General features: G+C 42.7%; 1 protein-coding gene and 1 long non-coding RNA gene across 3 annotated transcripts; both read left to right on the forward strand.

The window, feature by feature from the left end:
• Window positions 1-4,832: 4,832 nt before the first annotated feature.
• LOC134467435 (uncharacterized) lies at window positions 4,833-19,077 on the forward strand. The gene is made up of 7 exons (XM_063221320.1): window positions 4,833-4,979; window positions 7,710-7,819; window positions 14,598-14,691; window positions 17,357-17,686; window positions 17,942-18,125; window positions 18,216-18,343; window positions 18,745-19,077. The coding sequence occupies exons 1-7, from the start codon at window positions 4,965-4,967 to the stop codon at window positions 19,060-19,062; spliced, it is 1,179 nt and encodes a 392-aa protein (XP_063077390.1). The 5' UTR covers window positions 4,833-4,964; the 3' UTR covers window positions 19,063-19,077.
• On the forward strand, window positions 9,412-12,703 carry LOC134467444 (uncharacterized). 2 transcript variants are annotated; one of them, XR_010038556.1, is made up of 5 exons: window positions 9,412-9,710; window positions 10,426-10,546; window positions 10,768-10,864; window positions 11,136-11,304; window positions 11,531-12,703. It is a non-coding gene; the product is annotated as an uncharacterized LOC134467444 (long non-coding RNA). The 2 variants fall into 2 exon arrangements; XR_010038554.1 differs by lacking the exon at window positions 9,412-9,710 and having other exon boundaries at window positions 10,214-10,546.
• Window positions 19,078-21,140: the final 2,063 nt, after the last annotated feature.

Here is a 21,140-nt window from a genome sequence, read left to right on the forward strand (position 1 = left end):
ATTCTCCTTTACTTCTGTAGAGTGTACTGTACTTAGTCCTGCTCTATGACTTAGTAATTCATTGAAAATTCTTAGTCCTTCGTAATTTGTCATGTCTTAGTCCTTGTCATTCTGGCAAATTAATAACAGGCCTTGTCTTTTGGTTCCAGAAAACACAGAATGAGGTAATGTAGCTTGCGTTAGTTCTGCCAGGAAGGACTCAATTATCATCCATCATGCTGCGGCCAATCAGAGGCCAGCTTCACATGTTTAAAATGACGTGTCTGACTCACCCTTCTCGCTGCTTCAGGTGCCGACGTCAAAAATACCCTCCTCCTTCCCCGCCACCACCAGTTGGGCCCATTCTCCACCTGTGGGATGAAGGTCCAGTACAGTTCCTGCAGCAAAACCTCAGCAGGCTCATCTGGACCCGTCCTCGCTGACCCGGGCTGACGATTGGGCCTCCGCCAAATAATTATATACCACAACCTATTTCATTGTTATCTTCTTCATTAAACAAGCAAATTCGATTCCTTTCTGTCTGAGTCTTTTCTGGCTGAATTATTATTCTTGTGTGAGCACACAAGCCACCAGGTGAATGGCGGATGGTGGAGCTGAGGGAGAAATATAGGCTTAACACGCAAACATTCGACTTCATATAACATAAGAAATACAGGTAGGCCTAACACTTTATTTTAGGGATACATCTATTAGCACTAATGCATACAATATTAATGTCTGTGTAAGTAATGTGTAAGGCATGTATTAGTGCCAATAGATGTATCCCTAAAATAAAGTGTTACCGAAATACACATCCATGAACAAGAATACATACATTCTATAGGCCTACATGTCAAGTGTGTGAAGCAGTTGAGGCAGAGGCTTAATGAGGAGCTATTTGGTATTAGTTGGCTGCTGACTTTATACCCTACCAAGCGGCTATGCTGGGGTGCGGTGGTTGCTGGGGCGGCAACTGTAATGCGTGAAGGATGTTTGGTGTGCAAGGCAGTTGAGGCAAAGACTTAACTGCGAATTTGTTGGCTGCTGGCTTTATCCCCTTTCAAGCGGCTATGATGGGGTGTGTTGGTTTCTAGTGTGTTTTGTTGCTGGGGTGACCGTGATGTGACAGTGATTAGGTGACAGGAAATGGTTGGGTGGGAGAGATGGGGACAAGTGTGGGAAACAGTCTCGAGCCAGAACTAAACCTGGATCCCTGGAGTAATGGCACGGCGCCTTAGACATTACAGCCACCGCCTAGGTCAGTCTTGAGTGTTTCCTGAGTGATGAGTGGAAAGTGCAAAATGTACTGTGCCAACTGCCCTGTGCCCCTGCAGGTCAGTCCCAGCTGGCCCTATGCTGCCTGACAAGAAGAGCTTTAGCCATTATTCATCATCCTCATACATCATCTTTTTCACCTCATTTGAGGTGAAGATTTTAATTATAAATGTACAGTACCACTTGGGTATTCTCCCTCAGATCCATTGAATATATCAGGCTTATTAAATCGCACGCACGCACGCACGCACGCACGCACGCACGCACGCACGCACGCACGCACGCACGCACGCACGCACGCACACACACACACACACACACACACACACACACACACACACACACACACACACACACACAGATAACAGTGAAATAAAAGTACATTATGCTGAATGACTGCCCAAAAGTTATGATCAACTTAAAGCTACTACAAATACAGAGTCAAAGCCAGGGAGTACATTTTCCAACAAAGTTAAATTTGCTGCCTTATCTTAGGACAGCATACAGCAAATTGGTTGAGATTAAAATTCTGTACTGCGTGGTGTTTAGAGCAGAGCAGCTGCATATCAATGCTACCCCAAGAGCAGAATGCTGGGTGGAAGTAGATTTGCTAATTTCCACCCCTAACAAAACTCAATCAGATTATATCTATTCAGTCTTGGTCTCAGCAAGTGAGAGAGAAGCATTTTTGCCGATGCATGTTCAGTTGTTGCCATCTAGTGTCCAAATGTGGCACAACTAAGGTAATAAGTCTGTCGTTAATATAGCCTAGTAGTACACTACCAGTCAACAATAATTGTTGACTCTCACTTGCTATATAATTGTTTGGGGTCACCACACTTTTCACCCTCCATACTTTTTTCCTGACCATTTAGATTATTCCATTTCAATTCTGGTTTAAAATCAGATTGTGTCATTGTTCTGTGTAATGAATACAACAAGATATTGGAAAAAGTAACAGTGGAATGAATGTATAGACAATACATTACAATAAAGTACATTTAGTATTGTTTGGACTGATCAAAGTGTAGACACCTTTGGCATTAATAACAGCCAGTTCAAGTCAAGTCAAGTTGGTTTTATTGTCAATTTCTTTACATGCACTGGTCATACAAAGCATTTGAAACAGTTGCGGTTCTATACTGATCTACTCTCTGGGCGAGTTGCTGTCCAGAATCTGCCACCTCACAATGAGCTCTATATTTATCATGCATGTAAAAGCGGATGTCTGCTCATGTCGAACCATACCATACATAGATAGATGTTACATCAGTAAAATCAGTAGTGTTGAAAATGCAGTGTTGAAATATACAGTGTTACAACAACACTTAAAGTGTTAATTTAACTCTGGTCAGTGTTCAACTGCTCCTAGAGTCAGAGTAGAACATCAGAGTTGTAGCCCATTTACTCTGAGGAGAGTTCATATTTACCACGCCCCTAAATCCCCGGATGTTTCAGTTGGATGGATTTACTTCAGCTACGCGGTGGTGGTGGTTCGTTGGATTACGAAGTACCTCAAGGTGAGTTTTCAGGAGATTTTGTTACTGTGCTCTTTACATTTAAATAGTGACAAGGATCACCACAGAAAAAGGTTAGCCTAATTAGTGGTACAATTATTTGGACAATGTGTACTTCAGATTTGTCATTTTGGCTAGAGATGTTTTTCGCGCTAAAAAAATAACGTTAGCTAGCAACCTAGCTAATATAGACCTAGCTGGTATTAGCCCATTCGTTTCACTAATATAGCTTAACGTGAGTGTAAAATGATGTGAAGTATTTCATAAAGGCTACTTTTAAGGTATGTGATCTTAAAAATGACTTGTCTTAATACAGCAGTGCCAAGAATGAGCAGCGTTAGCGGGGAGGGGAATCTCCAGACGAAGCATGACACTGAAGCAAATACAATCTTTCTACTTGCAGAATTGCAGAAGAATGCTGGTGAAAGTACGTTACAAGTCGGAACAGAAGTTTGTTCGAGTGACAGAGCCGATATTGCATGTCTTTCTGAAAGACGGTAGGTGCAAGATTTCTGAGGTTGTGCATCAGATTTGTATTCCTCTGAACCGTTTTCACTGTGAAAATTACAATGTTTGGTCATTGAAAGGCATCTGTAGTCCCAAGCCAAAAACTGGAAAGCAAGGCACCCTTTTCATCAAGCGGTTGTCAAGTCTAGAGCGCGCGGACCTCCCTGCCTGCACACAGACTACGTCGTAGAGCACTGCTTTGCAAGCATTTGCAACCACTTCACAATAAGCAGGTCGATTTAGTTTGAGCCGCGGTGTGGAAACAAACTTGTGTGAGACAGTCTTCAGGATGTCAAACGTGAGGTGGACTTAATCCATGCGGTGTATGATAGTGTCTCGGCTATTTGGTTTGTCAGAAAGTCGCGGAAATTATCGATTATCACCTAGAAGTCCGCAGGCAGTTTTTGACACATGGTCGTACTTGGATAGCGATTGCGTTGCACAACGGGACAACTCCAGGAGTCGTGCATTTATGGCGTTATGCAATGTAATCATCTCTATCCGAGCGCGAACATCTGTGTCGGCCATGAAAACACCTACAGTCGAAACTCCTACAAGGTCACGATTTGGAGTTTTCATCTGTGCAATGTATCACAACGCATTGAGTAGTCATAAATGGAGCGAGTCAAGCTAAATACTCATCCCGTTTGGCATTTGTGCTCCGGATTTCACATATTATGGCAGTGCATTTTTAAGGTTTGGATTTGCATCATAAGACCACTCATTTTTGGCACGCAAGAATTACTATTTTAGCTTTTGTGCAAAACTGTGTTAGAGGCTACAACGTGTGCCTCGCATATTTGACTTGAACCGAGGCACAGACAATCTTACTGCTGCACCGCCGGTGAAGTGGCTGCACGTCGTACATGCGACGTTTGTTGTCTAGTCCAAATAATCAGGCTACATATTCTGAACGCACACAACAACAAAAATCGCTTGCCAAGTGAAGTCAACAAGAACACCATTGGTCATCCTTAATTTTGAGGTACAGAATAGGCCTAGGCCCTATGTGTGATCAAAGGGGGAATGCGAGCGAGGTGGATCGGAAAATAGCTTTGATCAGTCCATTACAGTCAGTAGGCTACGTTACAGTTATTGCACACTGTGTGTGTGTGTGTGTGTGTGTGTGTGTGTGTGAGAGAGAGAGAACAGAGGGAGAGAGAGAGAATTCCAAACTTCTGTGTTAACTCTGTTTCATAGATTTTTGACAATAAAGTACTCTTGACTTGACGTGACTACAGCCCAGTCAAAAGTTTTGGCTTTCACAGCTCCATGAGCCGCTCGGAAGGGGTGGGGACTTAGGTGCCCCATCAAATTAAATCACGCACTTCCTGTTCAAGTCACAAGTCTCCTGGGTAGTGCTAAACTTGTCTTTTATCAGCACACAAACATAGCTCATGGGATTTACAGGTTGTCATGTCACCAAAGTCATTCCTGTTTCATGTTCTCCTGCATTTGACTGTTCATTTTCTTTTCTTCCTTTGAATGTTTAAAACACTGTTCTTCTCTTCTCTCCCCCCCCCCCTTTTTTTTTCTTTTAAATGTCAGCTTTCTTGAAGTTTGGAATCCATGATGCTACCTACCAAACGGCCAAATTACTTGACGAAACAGGCACAGAATTGGATGAAGATGTGTTTGAGGAGGTGCTGCAGCAGGCCAATATTGGTGTTCTTCTCCTGAAGCTGGATGATGACATGCAAGGTAACAATTGTTCTTTTTACTTCTGAATAAAACCACATGGACATTTCTTTCACCATGCCACTGGCACTTTACTCTTGCAACCTATATACAGATCTACAGATCACTTAACTTGTATGACCACTGATTCTGCTGCTGCTGTGTGTGTTTGTGTGTGCGGGAGGGGGGTGGGGGTTGTATGAGAGGGATGGAGACAGAACGTTTGTGTGTGTGTGTATTTCTTGTCCATCAGTTTGTCAGTGTTCTTATTGCACACTGTGTGTGTTGTACATGTCTATATCAGTATGTTGGTGTTTCAAAACTGCACATGTGTGTTGTGAGTGAATGTGTCAGACGTAAATTGTATGAGTACCGTATTTTCGGGACCAAAAGGCGCACTGGGTCAAAAGACGCACCATCAGTGACCGTGAATTTTTTCACACACAAGACGCACGGGGTTATAAGGCACATTTTTTAAAGCATGTTTTTCCAATGAAAATAAACGTTTCAAGCCATGTACTATGCATAGAGTAATAGATTCATATAAAACACCGAAAGGGCCTGGCTTCCTCCGCTGCTGCGTCTCTCCCCCTCCCTCCCACACAGCGTCACTCCCTCCCTCCATTATGCATTCCTATTTATATTACCGGTAACCTATTATTAATGAAATGAAACATGTGTCAAATATGTCAAACTTTATTCTTCTCATGTTTTTCATTTTACACTTCGGATAGTTCAAAAATGCAAATAATAATCACTCACGTTTTCAAGGATCCACTGCCATAAGGCAACAACTGTAAATCCATTAGATTCCATTTAATTTCATAAATCCATTTGACTCCCTCAAACAGCGGGGATGGAACAGCACGTGAAAGAACAGTCAAATGAAGAACAGTTCTCCTGCAAGTAATGAACGTAGGCTTAGAATTTTACGCACTTCGAGATAAAAAGTTCATTCCTCCTCCATAAATCCCTGAAACTCTTCATCCTCGGTGTCCGAGTTAAAAAGCTGGGCAAGTTCGGCAATGAGCATGGCCCGCTCGCCCTCATCGTCACCATCCGAGTCAGTGTCGTTGTCATTTTGCTGTGCATTGATGATTCCTGCCTTGGCGAAAGCTCGGACAACGCAGGTGACTGGTACCTTTGCCCAGGCATCCACGATCCACTCGCAGATGGTGGCGTAACTCGCCCGTCGCTGCCTCCCTGTCTTGGTGAAAGTGTGTTCGCCTTCGGTCATCCAGAGTTCCCACGCCGCTCGCAATTTGGCTTTGAACGACCTGTTCACACCAATGTCTAAAGGTTGGAGCTCTTTGGTCAACCCACCCGGAATCACGGCAAGCACCGAATTGGTTTGCTTCACTTGGGTTTTCACAGCATCAGTGAGATGAGCCCGCATGGAGTCGAAAATCAACATTGATGGAATTTGATGGAAAAAACCACCCGGTCTCTTGACATAGACTTCTCTGAGCCACTCACTCATTTTCTCCTCATCCATCCAGCCTTTGGGGTTAGCTTTGATGATGACACCGGGCGGAAACTTTTCTTTTGGCAAAGTCTTTCTTTTGAAAATCACCATGGGAGGTAGTTTCTGACCGTTAGCCTGAGCACCTAGGACAACAGTGAATGATGCCTTCTCGTTCCCTGTCGTTCGTACCGACACTGTGCTGGTTCCAGTTCTCTCGACAGTCCGGTTCACGGGAATGTCAAAGGTGAGTGGGACCTCGTCCATGTTTATCACGTTCTCTGGCGGGATACTCTTCTCAGCGATCGTGTCCTTGCAGTAGCTGCGGAAAATGGTTAGCTTCTCCTCATAATCTTTCGGCAGCTGCTGCGAGACCGTCGTTCGAGTACGGATGGAGAGATTGTGCCTTCTCATGAAGCAAAAGCACCAAGAAGGGCCCCCTCGAAAGTCGTTGATCTCCATGTCCTGTGTCCCATGTCCATCGTTATTGCCTTGAGTCGGATTGTTATTGTAGAGACGCTTCTACACGCCGCTCTCTGCTCCATAACCCACTGCTCTAGCTTGTCCTCCAACTGTGGCCATCTTGCCTTGTTCCCTCTGAAACTTTTTTGAGTTTTTCTAACTTGACGCAGTTCATTCTCTTGTTTTCTCCATTTCCGGACCATTGATTCATTTATGTTGTACTCTCTCCCAGCAGCTCTATTCCCGTGTTCTAATGCGAAACCGATAACCATAAGCTTAAAGCCAGCTTCGTAGGAGTGCCTCTTAGCAGGTGCCATTGTGTACAGTAGCAGGTGGAATTGTGTACAGTAAGAGCTACTGTACAGCTACTGTATCCCGCGCAAAGCTCCCGACTATGGTGGCCTGTAATGGCCATTCATATTTCGATAACATGCGGTTACTTTTTTCCGAAGTCGTTCTAAAATAATAGTTTCATTAGCAGCGGCCGTTTTTTTATATATATATATATAAATAAAAACACACATAGGACGCACTGGGTTATAAGACGCTCTGTACATTTTTGACAATATTTTAGTATTTTAAGTACGTCTTATGGTCCGAAAAATACGGTATGTTAGTTGTGTGAGTGTGCGGGTGAAAGGGAGAGATTATCGTCAATGTCTTATTTATATGTTCTAGTTTAAACTGCACATTGGAGACTGGTCAAACGCAATTTCAAACTTCTGTGCTAACCCTGTTTCATAGATTTTGGACAATAAACTTGACTTTTAACCATATTAATCAAATTAAGTGCAATCCTAATCATTTCTTATACTTTACTTCTGGCCTAGAAATGGAGACAGAGTCATCATTTAATACTAGCTCCAGCTCTGCTGTCATTGTCACCTCTAGTCCACGTCCACCCAGCCCAAGGCAGCATGTTGAATCGGACTCCAAAGCTGTAAGTATATCATACTATATAGCTGTTTATATAGTTGAAAACTTATGAGAACAATATGTGTCTCCAGACACGGTCTTGCTAGCAAAAAATGCACCTAAGCCTTGCCAATCGGACATAGAGAACTATACAGTGCACACAGCAGGTAATTGGACACTACGATACACACCAGTTTTTCCATTCTATAGAGAGGGGGCAGAACTGTATATGTACATAGTGTGTGATCAGAGGGACGGCAACACAGTTTCGGCAGGGGGTGCTGTTGGTGGGTGTACAATTTGTGTAGGGGGATGTGGGGGCCCTCCACCATAAAATGTTACATTTTTAGATGGAATTTCCTGCATTCTAATACATTTTAAGGCAAGAAATGGCAAATCCCATCTCACTCACTCCCTCAGATTTGAGATGTTGAGATGACAAAATGAATGTCACATGACCACACAGGTGATGCTATCAATATGGTCCAGCTGCGTCTTGTCCAGCTAATACCGCTACGCCCATTCCTCCTTACTAGACTGCCCTCACAGTAATGCCCCTTTGGTTGTTCAAGTTTCTGAAGTCACTCAGTGACATGCTGCCGAATGACAACACAAGCGCCGCGCGGGACTTATTAAAACGACTGGATGGATTTCGCTGCAGCGATCACTCAACTGTCGGTAAGATTTCGAATAAAATGCATGAATATACATAACGGTTACTTTACGAGTTGACTTTCAGTCGGAGGGCGAACATTTACCTCGGCCCACCAACTAGCGGTTTTGGCTAATGATTTTTTAGCTTCAAGGCAAGATAACAGGCTGCCCTTCGTAAGTTTGTTTCAGATGTTGTGTGTGTATTTGTCATAATGTACAGTAATAAGTTATGGGCAGACAAAGCGTAGGTAAGACGTTAACGTGACAAGGGTGAGATGAAGGATACTATGGGCTAGCCAGACTAGAATAAAAGTTAGCCTAACTAGGCCTACTACGAAAAGTTAATTCATAAACGTTTTGACGCTCTTTCGAATGATTATCGGATTGTGTGCTTGCTTGCAAAATATCATAGTTTGCCACAAAGTGATCACGAAATGATCTCCGTATTAATAACAGTTTCGTGGTTTGTTACTCGTTTGAATAAACGTATAGTTTTGACATCCCCACACGCGGATGTTTTGAAAGTTTGTTGTACCACGAGCCATCACGAAATTATGCTGTATTTACCCTTAAACAAATTAAGCACTGGGCCAAAAGGTGTTTAGGCCTATACAGTAGTTTCTTCCTGTGCTGCGTTGTGCACGTCTGTTTCATCATCTGAGCTATCAGTTGTGTTTCTTTGAAGCAAAGATGTATAGAATAGCACTGAAAGTCGGAGGTGTCATATTTGTTCAACCTGGTGTTAAACGTAATTTCAATTATTGACCAGTGCATGTAAAGAAATTGTAAATAAAACCGACTTGATGTAGTAGTGCTAAAAATAAACCTTTATTTCTCTTAGTGAACTTCTCAAAATATATGGGCTATAATGTAGATACTACTTGGGATGGGTTTATCGTTACCTATTGTTTCTGATGGGGCGTTAATTGGTGTGGCACGGTACCCCGGAACTCTTCCTCACTTCGGGAAGATTGGCAAGGGGTAAGCTGTGTTTTTTTCCTCCGTGTCACAAACTATTTAATGATGTTTCTGTACTTTAATTTCTCTGTTATTTTATTGATCTTTGATGGGAAGATATTCTGTTACGTTTGTGTTGATATTTTCGTTGTAATTTTCGCTCAAAGTATGTACATTAGCGCCATTAATGTCCGCGATCGTTATGAAGTTAGCAGGTGCTAACGAGCCTATTGTGTCGCAGGAATGCCGTTCGCTTCGACCCCTTGCAGTGTGCCTCATTGTGTCCGCCCTGTCTGTTGTTTCAGGTATGTGTTAATGTATGAAAGAGATCCCTGTGGTATTTTCGGTGATAAACATTGTGTTTTCTTTTGGTTTTAACTTTGTAAACTATACGATCTAAGTGCCTTGGTTTCTCTATTACACTGTAAACAGTAGCTTGTCTAGCTGCTGTAGTGTTCTCTCACTTCTGGAAGATTGGCAAGGGGAAAGCCGTTTGCTTCGACCCCAAAGAATCTGCTTGCAGTGTGCCTCATTGTGTCCGCCCTGTCTGTTGTTTCAGATTGGGGAGTAAATAAATGCTACTGGATCGAGGCCCCTCATCTCTCCTGCCTCTTCAATCATCCAAAGACTGTTTAGTCTGTTATTTTAATGTAATGGTCGGTTCATGTCCGTTGCATTGACTTGACTTGTCATTGGGTCTGATTTTAAATGTGCCATATAGTTCAATGTGGGAGCAGGTTCACACACTAAATAAGACACTAAGGTCAAGCACAAGCAGATTTTTTGTTTTATTTTTCTCAGAGATGTTTCAGGTTGCTGCCATCAGAGAGCAGTGACTTGACCTCAGTGTCTTATTTAGTGTACTCCCACATTGAACTCTACTTTTTGGGTCCACGCACCTACTTATTTCTAAACATCTAGAGTGCAACAATACCCCTGCCTCCTAATGTGCCATATAACCTGTATCTCGCCTATTGTGTGTGTGTGTGTGTGTGTGTGTGTGTGAATGTGTTCACGCAGATATAAGAAGTTGGGGTTGGGGTTGATGATCCACATGATGGTGATGGACCAGGACAGCTCTGGACCTCCTGACTGGCAGCTCCATCCTCAACCTCCCTTCCTGTCCTTCACACATGTGCAGGTAAGGCCAATTTTTAAAAACTCACTGCATTGTCTGAGGCAAAAGTAGGAGAAAAGGAGTGAGTGAGTGAGAACCCGGCCATTACATGTGATGTGACCCTTAAAGGGCGTGTGTGTGTCCTAGAACCAAGACAGTGGCAGTGTGTGTCTGTCTGTCTTTGGTTAAGGATATCTTTAAGATACTACCTTGTTGTATTAACATTATTTTGCTATTTCTGACAGGCAGAGAGGCAGTTTTCTGAAGGATGGTTAATGTCAGTACCAACATGTTGTGATGGAGGCTTCCACCTGAGCTGAACACAGAAACTTACACACAGTGGTGAGTAAAACACTGAGTCTGTTTTGTTCTGCACTAGACCAATAAGTATTTCATACAGTAATTCCTTTCTGTGCTGTGTTTATTTATTGCAAAAAATGTGGATAGAGGATAATACAAAACACTGGCACTGTAGTGATCCCTGCACAGGCCAGAAGCGGTGTATCTCTTCAGCCTGGTGTTCTGCATTAAAATGATGGGTGTGATTTTTATGTAGTGTATTCTATGTATCCCTCTCGTGTGTGTGTGTGTGTGTTTGTGTGCATGCGTGCAGATGGAAGCAGTCGTTCCTGTTAAGCATTGATATACCGGTAATGGGTTTGATGAGCCACAGCATAGTGATGGGCAATCAGCATCAGGACCAGGGCCGCTCACAAGGAGAACCTCCTGCCCTGCCTCTTCATCCTCAACCTCCAATCTTCCTGCTCTTCACACATGTGCAGGTGAGGACAACCTCTAAAATGCACACTTGACTTGAGGCAAAGGGGGGAGAATAGGCGTGCATGCATGCACGCACGTGCACCAAACTTTAAGACAGTAGCAGTGTGTGGGGGGGCATGTGCACAAGCATATGCACGTGCTCATGTCATGTCCTTCTGTAGGTAGATAGGGGGTGGTTGTTTTTGTCTTAATTGTCATTCATAACATTAACATGCCTTTTTTTGACAGGCACAGAGCCAGTTTTCAGAGGGAGGGCTGATGACACCAGCAACTTCGGATCTGAACCTGATCAACCCAGCACCAACCACTGTGCCGCTCCTCCTCTGTCAACTGCACCACATGGCTCCACCATCTCAAAAAGGCACAGACACTACTCCACTTCCTGCGAAGGATGAGAGAAGAGCCGACCTCCCCACAACGGCACTCACCACCTTCTACAGGGGTGTCATTGAGAGCATCCTGACCAGCAGCCTCTCTGTCTGGCATGGCAGCCGTCAAGCTGAAGACTAGAAGGCAGTACAGAGAGTGGTGAGGACAGCAGAAAAGCTCATAAGATCACCCCTACCTGTTCTCCCTACTACCATCAGGGAAGCGCTAGCCCAGCATGCGGTGCTGCAAAAGCACACTGGGAAACGGCTTCTTTCCACAAGCCATCAGACTCCTCAACGCACTGAAGAAAACCACATGAATAACCAAGGACACGGGAGAATATTCCATGAACACTTCTTTCACCATGCCACTTACACTTTACTCATTGCACCTTGTATACAGCATCTTCACATCACCTGTATGAACTCCTCCTGCCGTGTGTGTGTGTCCACTGTGTTTGTGTATTTATTGTCCATCAGTATGTTAATCTTATTATTGCACACTGTTTGGGTGTCTGTGTGAGTGTATTTATAGTATGTATCAGTCTGTATTTAATGCCAATGCCTTATTTTTTAGTTATTAGTTAAATGCACATTGGAGACTGGTCAAACACAATTTCAAACTTTGTGTTAACCCTCCATAGCTTTTTTGTCAAAAAATGGAGTCTAATCTACTGTACTACACAGGCTATCAACAGACCACACAGTTGACTGCTGTTTTATGCACTCTGAATATGAGAGGGAGAGGTGACCGTTCACACTTCATAGTGTAAAAGTAAACAGAAATAAATTCACATTTCATTCCTGTCTCGTTCACTTCTTTCAGCAATGTATGTGGCCTACATGCAGGGAAGCTGACAGGGGGGACAAAGGGGTCCGTTGACCTGGGCCCAGTGAGACGAGGGGTCCAGGAATGGGTCCTCATTACATTGTATGTAGTCTATGTATTGAGTGGGGGGCCCTTTCAGATGACTTTGTCCTGGGCAAAGCCAAAGCTGTCAGCGGCCCTGATTATGTATGCACAAACACTGGTTATGATGGTAGGAAAATGTTTCTCTGTTTTCTGATGGCCTTTGAATTAAGACAGGCCAAGCTGGAACCTCTCCTGGATAAAGAGGTAAGCTTCAATGGTGTGGTCACTCCTAAATCATAGACAGACATGGAGTATGGTAGGCCTATGGTAATGAAGAAATCGTTTTTCTCCAATAAAACAAACAAATAGCCTATTGCTATTTCAAATACTATTTCATATATTTTTTCATTAATATCTGCTCTTTTCAAGCTGGCCACATAACTGGTGAGGTGACACTCATTACTTGAAAAAGTCGGGAATGTGTTGCTGATGTACATCGTACAACTTTTCTAAGTAGCCTATATCATGTCTTACCAAGTGAACAACCTCGCCAAAAAGGGTTTTTTAATTATTATTATTTGTCCGGGTGTGTTAATATCCTGGAAAGGATGTTTAATCATATAGCCTACCCAGTGTTAACAGTGACCTCGATGCCAACGCATTGACAGTATATATTTAGGCAATATATACAGTATTTACTGTCAATGTGTCAACGTTGTCGTGTTGAAATCAAAGCATTTTGGCGACCTGATACGTTATGACAAATGTGTGCATAGCGACACGAGTCCTAAACAGTAGGCTACAATGTCCGAGGTACGGGAAGACAAAGCAAAATACATATTGGGATTAGAAAACGTGTGATTTATCTCACTTTCTTACATAAATTGTTGAGAATATTATGTCAGTGGAATGTTCAGTGAAACGTTTCTCTGGAAGATAACAATTTGCACGGGATATCTTTGAAAACATGGAGCCTTCATCCGGAAATGGCCTTGAAAATGACATCATGCAGTATCCCTTCACGATTGGCCAATACGGCAAATGCCGGGAACGCCCATGGGCGTGCTTGCATTAAGGGTGGAACTGTTTTACTGCAGCTGGACCCTTCTCGATGCTATGCTGTGATTACTACCCATCAGTCATGACTGAAGTCCTGAAAGCATAATTTTAAATGCTGAATCCAACAAACAAACAATCCACCAACAACACAGTCATATTTCTAACCAGAATCAATGGTAGCAACTTATGAACTCAAATAATTGGAACGATGATTATTGCAAAGGTTGTTTTGAAGGCCGGTTTTGGTCATAGTCATGGGGCCAAGTCGGCCCCCTGGCCCCTGGAGGCCCTTATGCCCCCTTGGGCCCCCCACCCTCAGACCTGACTTGGCCTGTGGGACTATACCAGTTCATTGTACACTATATTGGTTGGCACATGAAGCAACTTGGAAAGATTATTATTGCGAAGGTGGCTTTGAAGGTCGGTTTGGGTCGTGGCTGCGGGGCCAAGTTGGCCTGGCCCCTTGGACCCCCAGTAGGCAGGGGCGGGCAATTATTTCGGCCCAAGGGCCACATTGGGTTTAGAAAGTTGACCAAAGGGCCAGATGTCATAGACAACTTGCCTGTGCCAATAATAAGAATAATACACCATTAATAATTACACCATTGTCAGTTATGCCATTCCTGCTAATTGTATCTAGTTGTAGACTAGCCCCTTGGTAGGCCTGTGCATTAATTGACCCCTGTGTGTGTTACTTACACTGTACTCTATTTTGCTGTGCTTTGTATCTCCACTCTGTTATTAACATGTGTGTGTGTGTATTTATCCGTGTGTATTTTTCGGCAGTTGGTACAAGGCATACTGGAGAAAAATCCGGGAGGAGAGACGATTTTCAGAGAATACCGGAAAACGAAGTGTCTGACAGACAGTTTGAGACGGAAAATGATAACTATACTTGTTGCTGACATGACAGAGAAACATGGGTAACTATGATTATTAAATAAATTGAAAAAAAAAAAAACATGTGAACATTGAACATGTTCTGATTGCAATGTTCATGTGATTTATCTTAAAGGACATCTCCACCAAGGCACGTCCGAGAGATGTATGCGGAGGGAATAATTACTCTGTTTCCTGGTTTGAGAGATCCATTCTCCAAAAAAGGATATGTAAGTATTACTGATGAGTGTTCCTCAATATGGTTAAAGGATAGTTCCGGCGTAAAATGAAAGTTTCACCATCGCTTTCCCATGCCATATAATGTACGTATCTAATGATGAGCCATTCCGGGCAATGCCGCGCCGTTATGGAGTTAGCTAATTTTAAGCTTTTTGGTGAAAAACGCAGCCAATGCATCACGGCGGGGCCAATTATAAGCCTATTATTTTCTGATGTTTCCCCGCTATAAACAACTTCAAAAACGCTACACACTTCATCACAAAGGTCTCGTCAATCAAACCGAGGCACAGAGAAGATAATCGGACCACACAGTCTTTCACTGGCCAGTGTTTTCAGAGGTGTCTCACTGTTGCAACTCTCTGACCCGGATGCAGGCTACTCAATCAGGTGGCTAGGTAGGCTAAACATGGTCCGCGGTTCTTACACCGGCTGCGACCGTAAAATGAAAAGCTGGAACCCCGACCGTTTTCACCGACTGCCACCGTCTAAACCAGCCATATTACGGGAATGGCTAATAGCATTAGAAGTGGACGAAACTGACATAAAATCCCTGAGGGATCGCTACTACCGTGTGTGGAGGGAGCATTTCGAGGATGATGGCTACAAGAAGAGTAAGGGAGATGGAACACCTAAACGAAACCGTCTAAAGAGGAATGCTGTGCCAAAAAGGCGCATGGCTATGGAGGTATGTTTGAAGAGAGAGAAACATGTGTAAATGTGTCTGGCTCATGAATCTTGACTGTCTGTGAATCTGTGAAACTGGTTGCAACACTGCGCGTCTTTACCAGCAAGCACTCTGTTTTGGGAAGGCATAGCCTACAGGTGCAGTAAATGTAGCCCACTACAGGAGATAAATACACTGTCAAAACAAACTAGCGCGGGATGGCAAGTGAAATTGTGCGACCTGAGGCATTCGATGTGGTTGATGTCATGCCAGAGTAGTTTCAGTGAAGTAGTTCTAGACTCTAATTGACGAGGGCGCGCGAGGTCAGAATGGACCATTACCATTGAGAGTAAATAGAACCATTACGCAACGGAGGAGGGCTGGAGGAATTTTATAAAGTCGTACTAGAAGTGCTCTTACAGATGTAAGTACACCACCAGTGGTGTGTTATTACAAAGCTTAATCAATGCTATATTATACCGTGTTGTAATTACTTTGTAAGAGTAGTCTGCCTACCTGTACTCTCCATGCAACTCTGCTGCCTGCACACACGGTAGTAGGCGATCCCTCCGGGTTTTTACGTCAGTTTCGTCCACTTCTAATGCTATTAGCCATTCCCGTAATATGGCTGGTTTAGACAGTGGCAGTCGGTGAAAACGGTCGGGGTTCCAGCTTTTCATTTTACGGTCGCAGCCGGTGTAAGAACCGCGGACCATGTTTAGCCTACCTAGCCACCTGATTGAATGCATCCGGGTCAGAGAGTTGCAACAGTGAGAACACCTCTGAAAACACTGGCCAGTGAAAGACTGTGGGGTCCGATTATCTTCTCTGTGCCTCGGTTCGATTGACGAGACCTTTGTGATGAAGTGTGTAGTGTTTTTGAGGTTGTTTATAGCGGGGAAACATCAGAAAATAATAGGCTATAATTGGCCCCGCCGTGATGCATTGGCTGCGTTTTTCACCAAAAAGCTTAAAATTAGCTAACTCCATTACGGCGCAGCATTGCCCGGAATGGCTCATCATTAGATACATTATGTGGCATGGGAAAGCGATGGTGAAACTTTCATTTTACGCCGGAACTATCCTTTAAGCAGCTACTAGTTAGGTAGTCTCCTAATTTGCTCTGTTCCGCCAGTGGAATGCTCCTCTATTTGATTCTATTTGAATCTTTACTTACCATACTACTACACTACTTTGACACTCCCAGAGTCCTCAGTGATATATTACAACTTGGACTATTTTGTTATTATAGAAAAATGTATAACACGGGTCTTGTCTTCATACATTAAAGGACAACTGCAGTATTTTGAGCATTAAGCCCCTTTTCTAAGTTGTCTGCAATGTTTTAGAGCCCTCCTCATCATTTATTTCATGTTGGCTGCTGTCTTAATTTGGCTAATTTTTATTTTGTCTCAACCGGCTTTAGAATGGCCGCCTATGGGTATGTCCTAATCTACATTCCTAAAACCATCTTAAAAATTTGGTTTCAAGAATGTGCAACTCACCAACTATTCAGGGGTATTCACTGGTAATCCATAACAATTTCTGTATTGAAACATGGCTTCTGTCGTATTTTATGTAGCATTTTGTTATTATTTTTTTTCTTTATTCACAAAATGGCAAATAAAAAATGACAGAAGACATATTTCACCCTTGAATTTGTTAGGGAATGCCAGTGAACACCCCTAACCACTTACCGAAATGCATACTTTCCTCTAAATTAGTCAAATAACGAAGACGGCAGCACACATTAAAAAAAAATGGTGAGGGGGAAAATAAAACATTGAAGACAACTCAGAAAGGGGGCTTAATTTTCAAAATAGTGCACCTGTCCTTTAACGTTGGCAGCCATTTTAGACAGATTAAGCTCAACATAAAACCTTTTCACTATGCATGTGTTTAGCAATACATAGAGTACTGCTTGCATAATGTAATGTGGTTGGTGCAAACTAACACAGCCAACAACTTATTGCTCCTTTTATTTTCCTAAGGAACATTACTTTGACCCTCAAAGTGGAGAGGGGTACCTGGCCTGGAAAATCAAGACTATCCAGAGGAATTGCTCACAGAAACGAAGCCAATCAAGCAAGTCACATTGCGGAGGGCCAACAGCTGAAAGAAGAGCGCCAGATGTTCTTGATGACCTCAGTGAGGACGAGTGTAAAGAAGCCATGTCCTACATGAAGCACTGCTCAGATGAGACTGCAATCAAGCAGAAGATGCAAGTCACATTTCAGTACAGGCGCCGCTTGGTTGAAGACCCAGACAAATGTACAAACGTGCTAACAGAGTTCCCACGCTTCAAGGATGTTAAAGGACTGGTAAGATAAAGCTAAACTGTTAACATTTACAGGCTTTAAGTTTTGTACCCAGTTGTACAGCTGTGAACATGAAAATGACAGTGCTGTGAATAGGTATTATATGTAGCAAATTTAGAACAGAGGCGGTTTCATTTTTACAATTCCACATTAGCTTTAGGTTCAGTCATTGTTTGAAAAGAGTTTTACAAAGCCACATTCAATTGTGATTTGTGTTGTAATGGTATTTTCTTGTTTATTTGTTTATTGTGCTTCTAGATTGAACAGGACTTTACACGTCTGTTTGGTGGTGTGGTGTCTGCAAAGTTTTTGGAGAGATGGCCAACTGCGTTCAAGCACAAAGTTATCGAGCAGAGCAAGTGCTTGCACCTATCACCTGATCTACAGGAACTGATTGACGCTGCAGAGGCTGTGGAGAATGAGGACGATGGAAATGATGCAGGTCAGATACAGTCAATGACCTACTTTGATATATTAATTAGGTATATTGTCTTGGATGCTAATCACGCTTATGTGCATGTTTTTATTAAAGCATGGGATCATGATCTTGCGGGAATACTCCTCCTACTCCACCTCATTCCGCCAGTTGCGCAAGGTCGCAAGAGGCCCGGGAAGATGTCTCCCTTTCAAGCAGAGCAGAGTGTTGTCGTCTTCTTGAAGGTTTGTGGGATTTTGTTTTCAAGCTCTTATGCAGATGGAGTTGGTTTTGTGGTCGGAAAGCTGAAGGTTGAAGGTTTGAATTACAAGTAGGAAGAATATTGGGGTTGGGACTGTAAGTAATAAGTTCATCTTGGAGTTGGATGTTTGCCATTTAAAATCCATATCGTTCAAGGCTGAAATACCCATGAGCAAGGCACCTCAACTCGCATCTCTATTTCTAACCTAAATACTGTTAAGTCACTTAAAATAAAACGCAGTTAAATGTTATGTAATCACTGACATAGAGTGGCTCTCAGAAGTCTACACACCCCTCTTCAGAAGTCAGGTTTTTGTGATGAAAAAATGACACAGACAAATAAAGTAACAGCTTTTTCCACCTTCAATCTTTTGAACATATTCAGACAGGTAACAGCATACAGGAGCATCTGGATCAAATCGCCGAAAGCAAGCAGCCATACCTACTGGCAGTGGGCCCTAGAAAGAAGCACATCCATGCGTTCTTCATCGTCCTCGACAAGTGTGCCATTCCCTGCACATCAGGAAGCGCAGTTGGAGCCTTTGATGAACTTTTTAAGAGCCATTTTGTTTTTGGCACATCATACTGCAAAGCCCTCAACAGTATGTACACCTTCATTCAGACAACGATATTTGAAATCGACATTGGCCAGGTGAAAGAAACACCCAGAGTACTAGAACTTAGAGCAAGGTTACTAAACTAAGGATTTACAGTGTACCCAAGCAGACATGTTTTGTTTTGTGTGCCATTCTGATTTTGAGACATCAAATTTACTGGTAAGACACCTTAAACTAGCACATGGTTTATGCGAGGGTAGAAGTTTGTGCCTTAAGTGTGGTCAATCGGGCTGTATTTTGGAATTTGCATCATTTTCTGGGTATAGGAAACATCTAAACAAAGTACATACTGTCAGAGAGAGTCCAAATGATTTACAGACTGTATTTCGTGCAAGTAATCAATGTTTTGGTAGTGATTACCGACTTGAATTTGCTTCATCATCTGATAGCGCTTCCTGCAAGGTCCCAATTACAAACCAGTCACTCGTTGACTTATGTGGGTCTGCTTTGGCTCAGCTACAGACTGCAGGAGTAGGACAATCAATTGTAAATCAGCAAGCCATGACATTAGAAGAACTTGTACATGAGATTCAAGCTCAAGTAATGGACACTGCTTTTGAAAGTCTCTCTTTAGAGAAAACTGAAACCATTTCAAAACTGAAAAAATCATTTGAAAAAATTGCCAACCCTTTCACAGCGCTTAATTCAGTATCCAAACGAGATGTGCATTTCAGAAACAAGTGGACTATTGTTGACCCTGTGGAGATAGTGCTGGGAACTAGGTTTGAAAATAGGAAAAGTAAGATCACCGGTATGTATGATCAGGTTGTGGTCACCGACAAATTTTCTTATGTACCCATTCTGCAAACCCTGAGCTCTATTTTCAATAATGTGAATGTTTCCTCTCTTCTGAAATCAAATCACGCCTGCAAAGATGGCATTTATGCAGACTTACTTGATGGAATTTACATAAAGAGCCATACACTTTTTTCATCTGAGAAACAGGCCATTCAAATTCAGCTATTCTATGATGAATTCGAGACAGCAAATGCTCTGGGGAGTAAAAAGGGTATATACAAGTTAGGTGGTATATATTTTACCATTAGAAACTTCCCCCCCCAAATTTAACTCCTCTTTAACGAACATTCATCTGTGTGCTCTCTTCCATTCTCAAGACATAAAAACGTATGGATTTGATGCTATTCTCAGGCCACTTGTTGACGATTTGAAGGTGCTTGAGACTCAGGGTATTGAAGTGAAAGATGTAGCAGGCCATGTGCGTGGAAGCATTGTACAGGTTGTAGGTGATAATCTTGGGCTGAATGGTATATTAGGTTTTGTGGAATCATTTAGCTCTACCTATTGTTGTCGTTTCTGCCTTTTACCAAAATCTGAATTTCAAACTGTGTTTTATGACGATGACCCCTCTGTGGAGTTTCGGTCAGATGTTCAGCATTTGGAACACTGTAATTTAGTTCAGTCAGATCCAACATTAACGCATGTGTTTGGTGTTAAGAAGCCTTGTTTATTCAACACCTTACAGTATTTTCACACCTCTAAAAATTTTGCTGTCGATGCCATGCATGACATTTTAGAAGGAATTGCTCAACTTGAGGTCAAACTTGTGTTGCTCCATTTAAAGGCCAACTTCATCACAGCCAGGGAAATAGGAGCGAGAGTACAACATTTTGACTATGGTCACAGAGACAGATTAAACCGTCCACCTGCTCTTAAACTAGATGAGGACCGTAATGACTTGGGCATAAATGCAACTCAGTCTTGGTGTTTACTGAGAAATGTACCTCTCATGTTTGGGGACATTGTGCCAGAAGAGGATGAACATTGGTCTCTTCTTTTATTGTTAATACAGATTGTGAATATAATATTCTCCCCAGTATTAACAGAGGGAATAACAATTTTCCTTAAACACCTCATTGGTGAGCATCACAGACTCTTTAAACGTTTATTCCCCGAGAGGTCATTAACACCTAAGCACCACTTCCTAACACACTATCCTCGAACAATCAGACAAGTTGGGCCCGTCATACATTTTTGGTGTATGCGTTATGAAGGAAAACACAATTTCTTTAAAAGGCAACTAAAATCATTCAAAAACATCACCAAGACTTTGTCTAAAAAACATCAAACTTTCATGGCATATAATTGGGAAGCTGTAACATGGAACCGTTTAACCAATGGTCCAGGAAAGGTGTTACGATTAGGT

The sequence above is a fragment of the Engraulis encrasicolus genome, chromosome 2 (assembly GCF_034702125.1).
Source record: "Engraulis encrasicolus isolate BLACKSEA-1 chromosome 2, IST_EnEncr_1.0, whole genome shotgun sequence".
In the NCBI taxonomy this organism is placed as follows: Eukaryota; Metazoa; Chordata; class Actinopteri; order Clupeiformes; family Engraulidae; genus Engraulis; species Engraulis encrasicolus.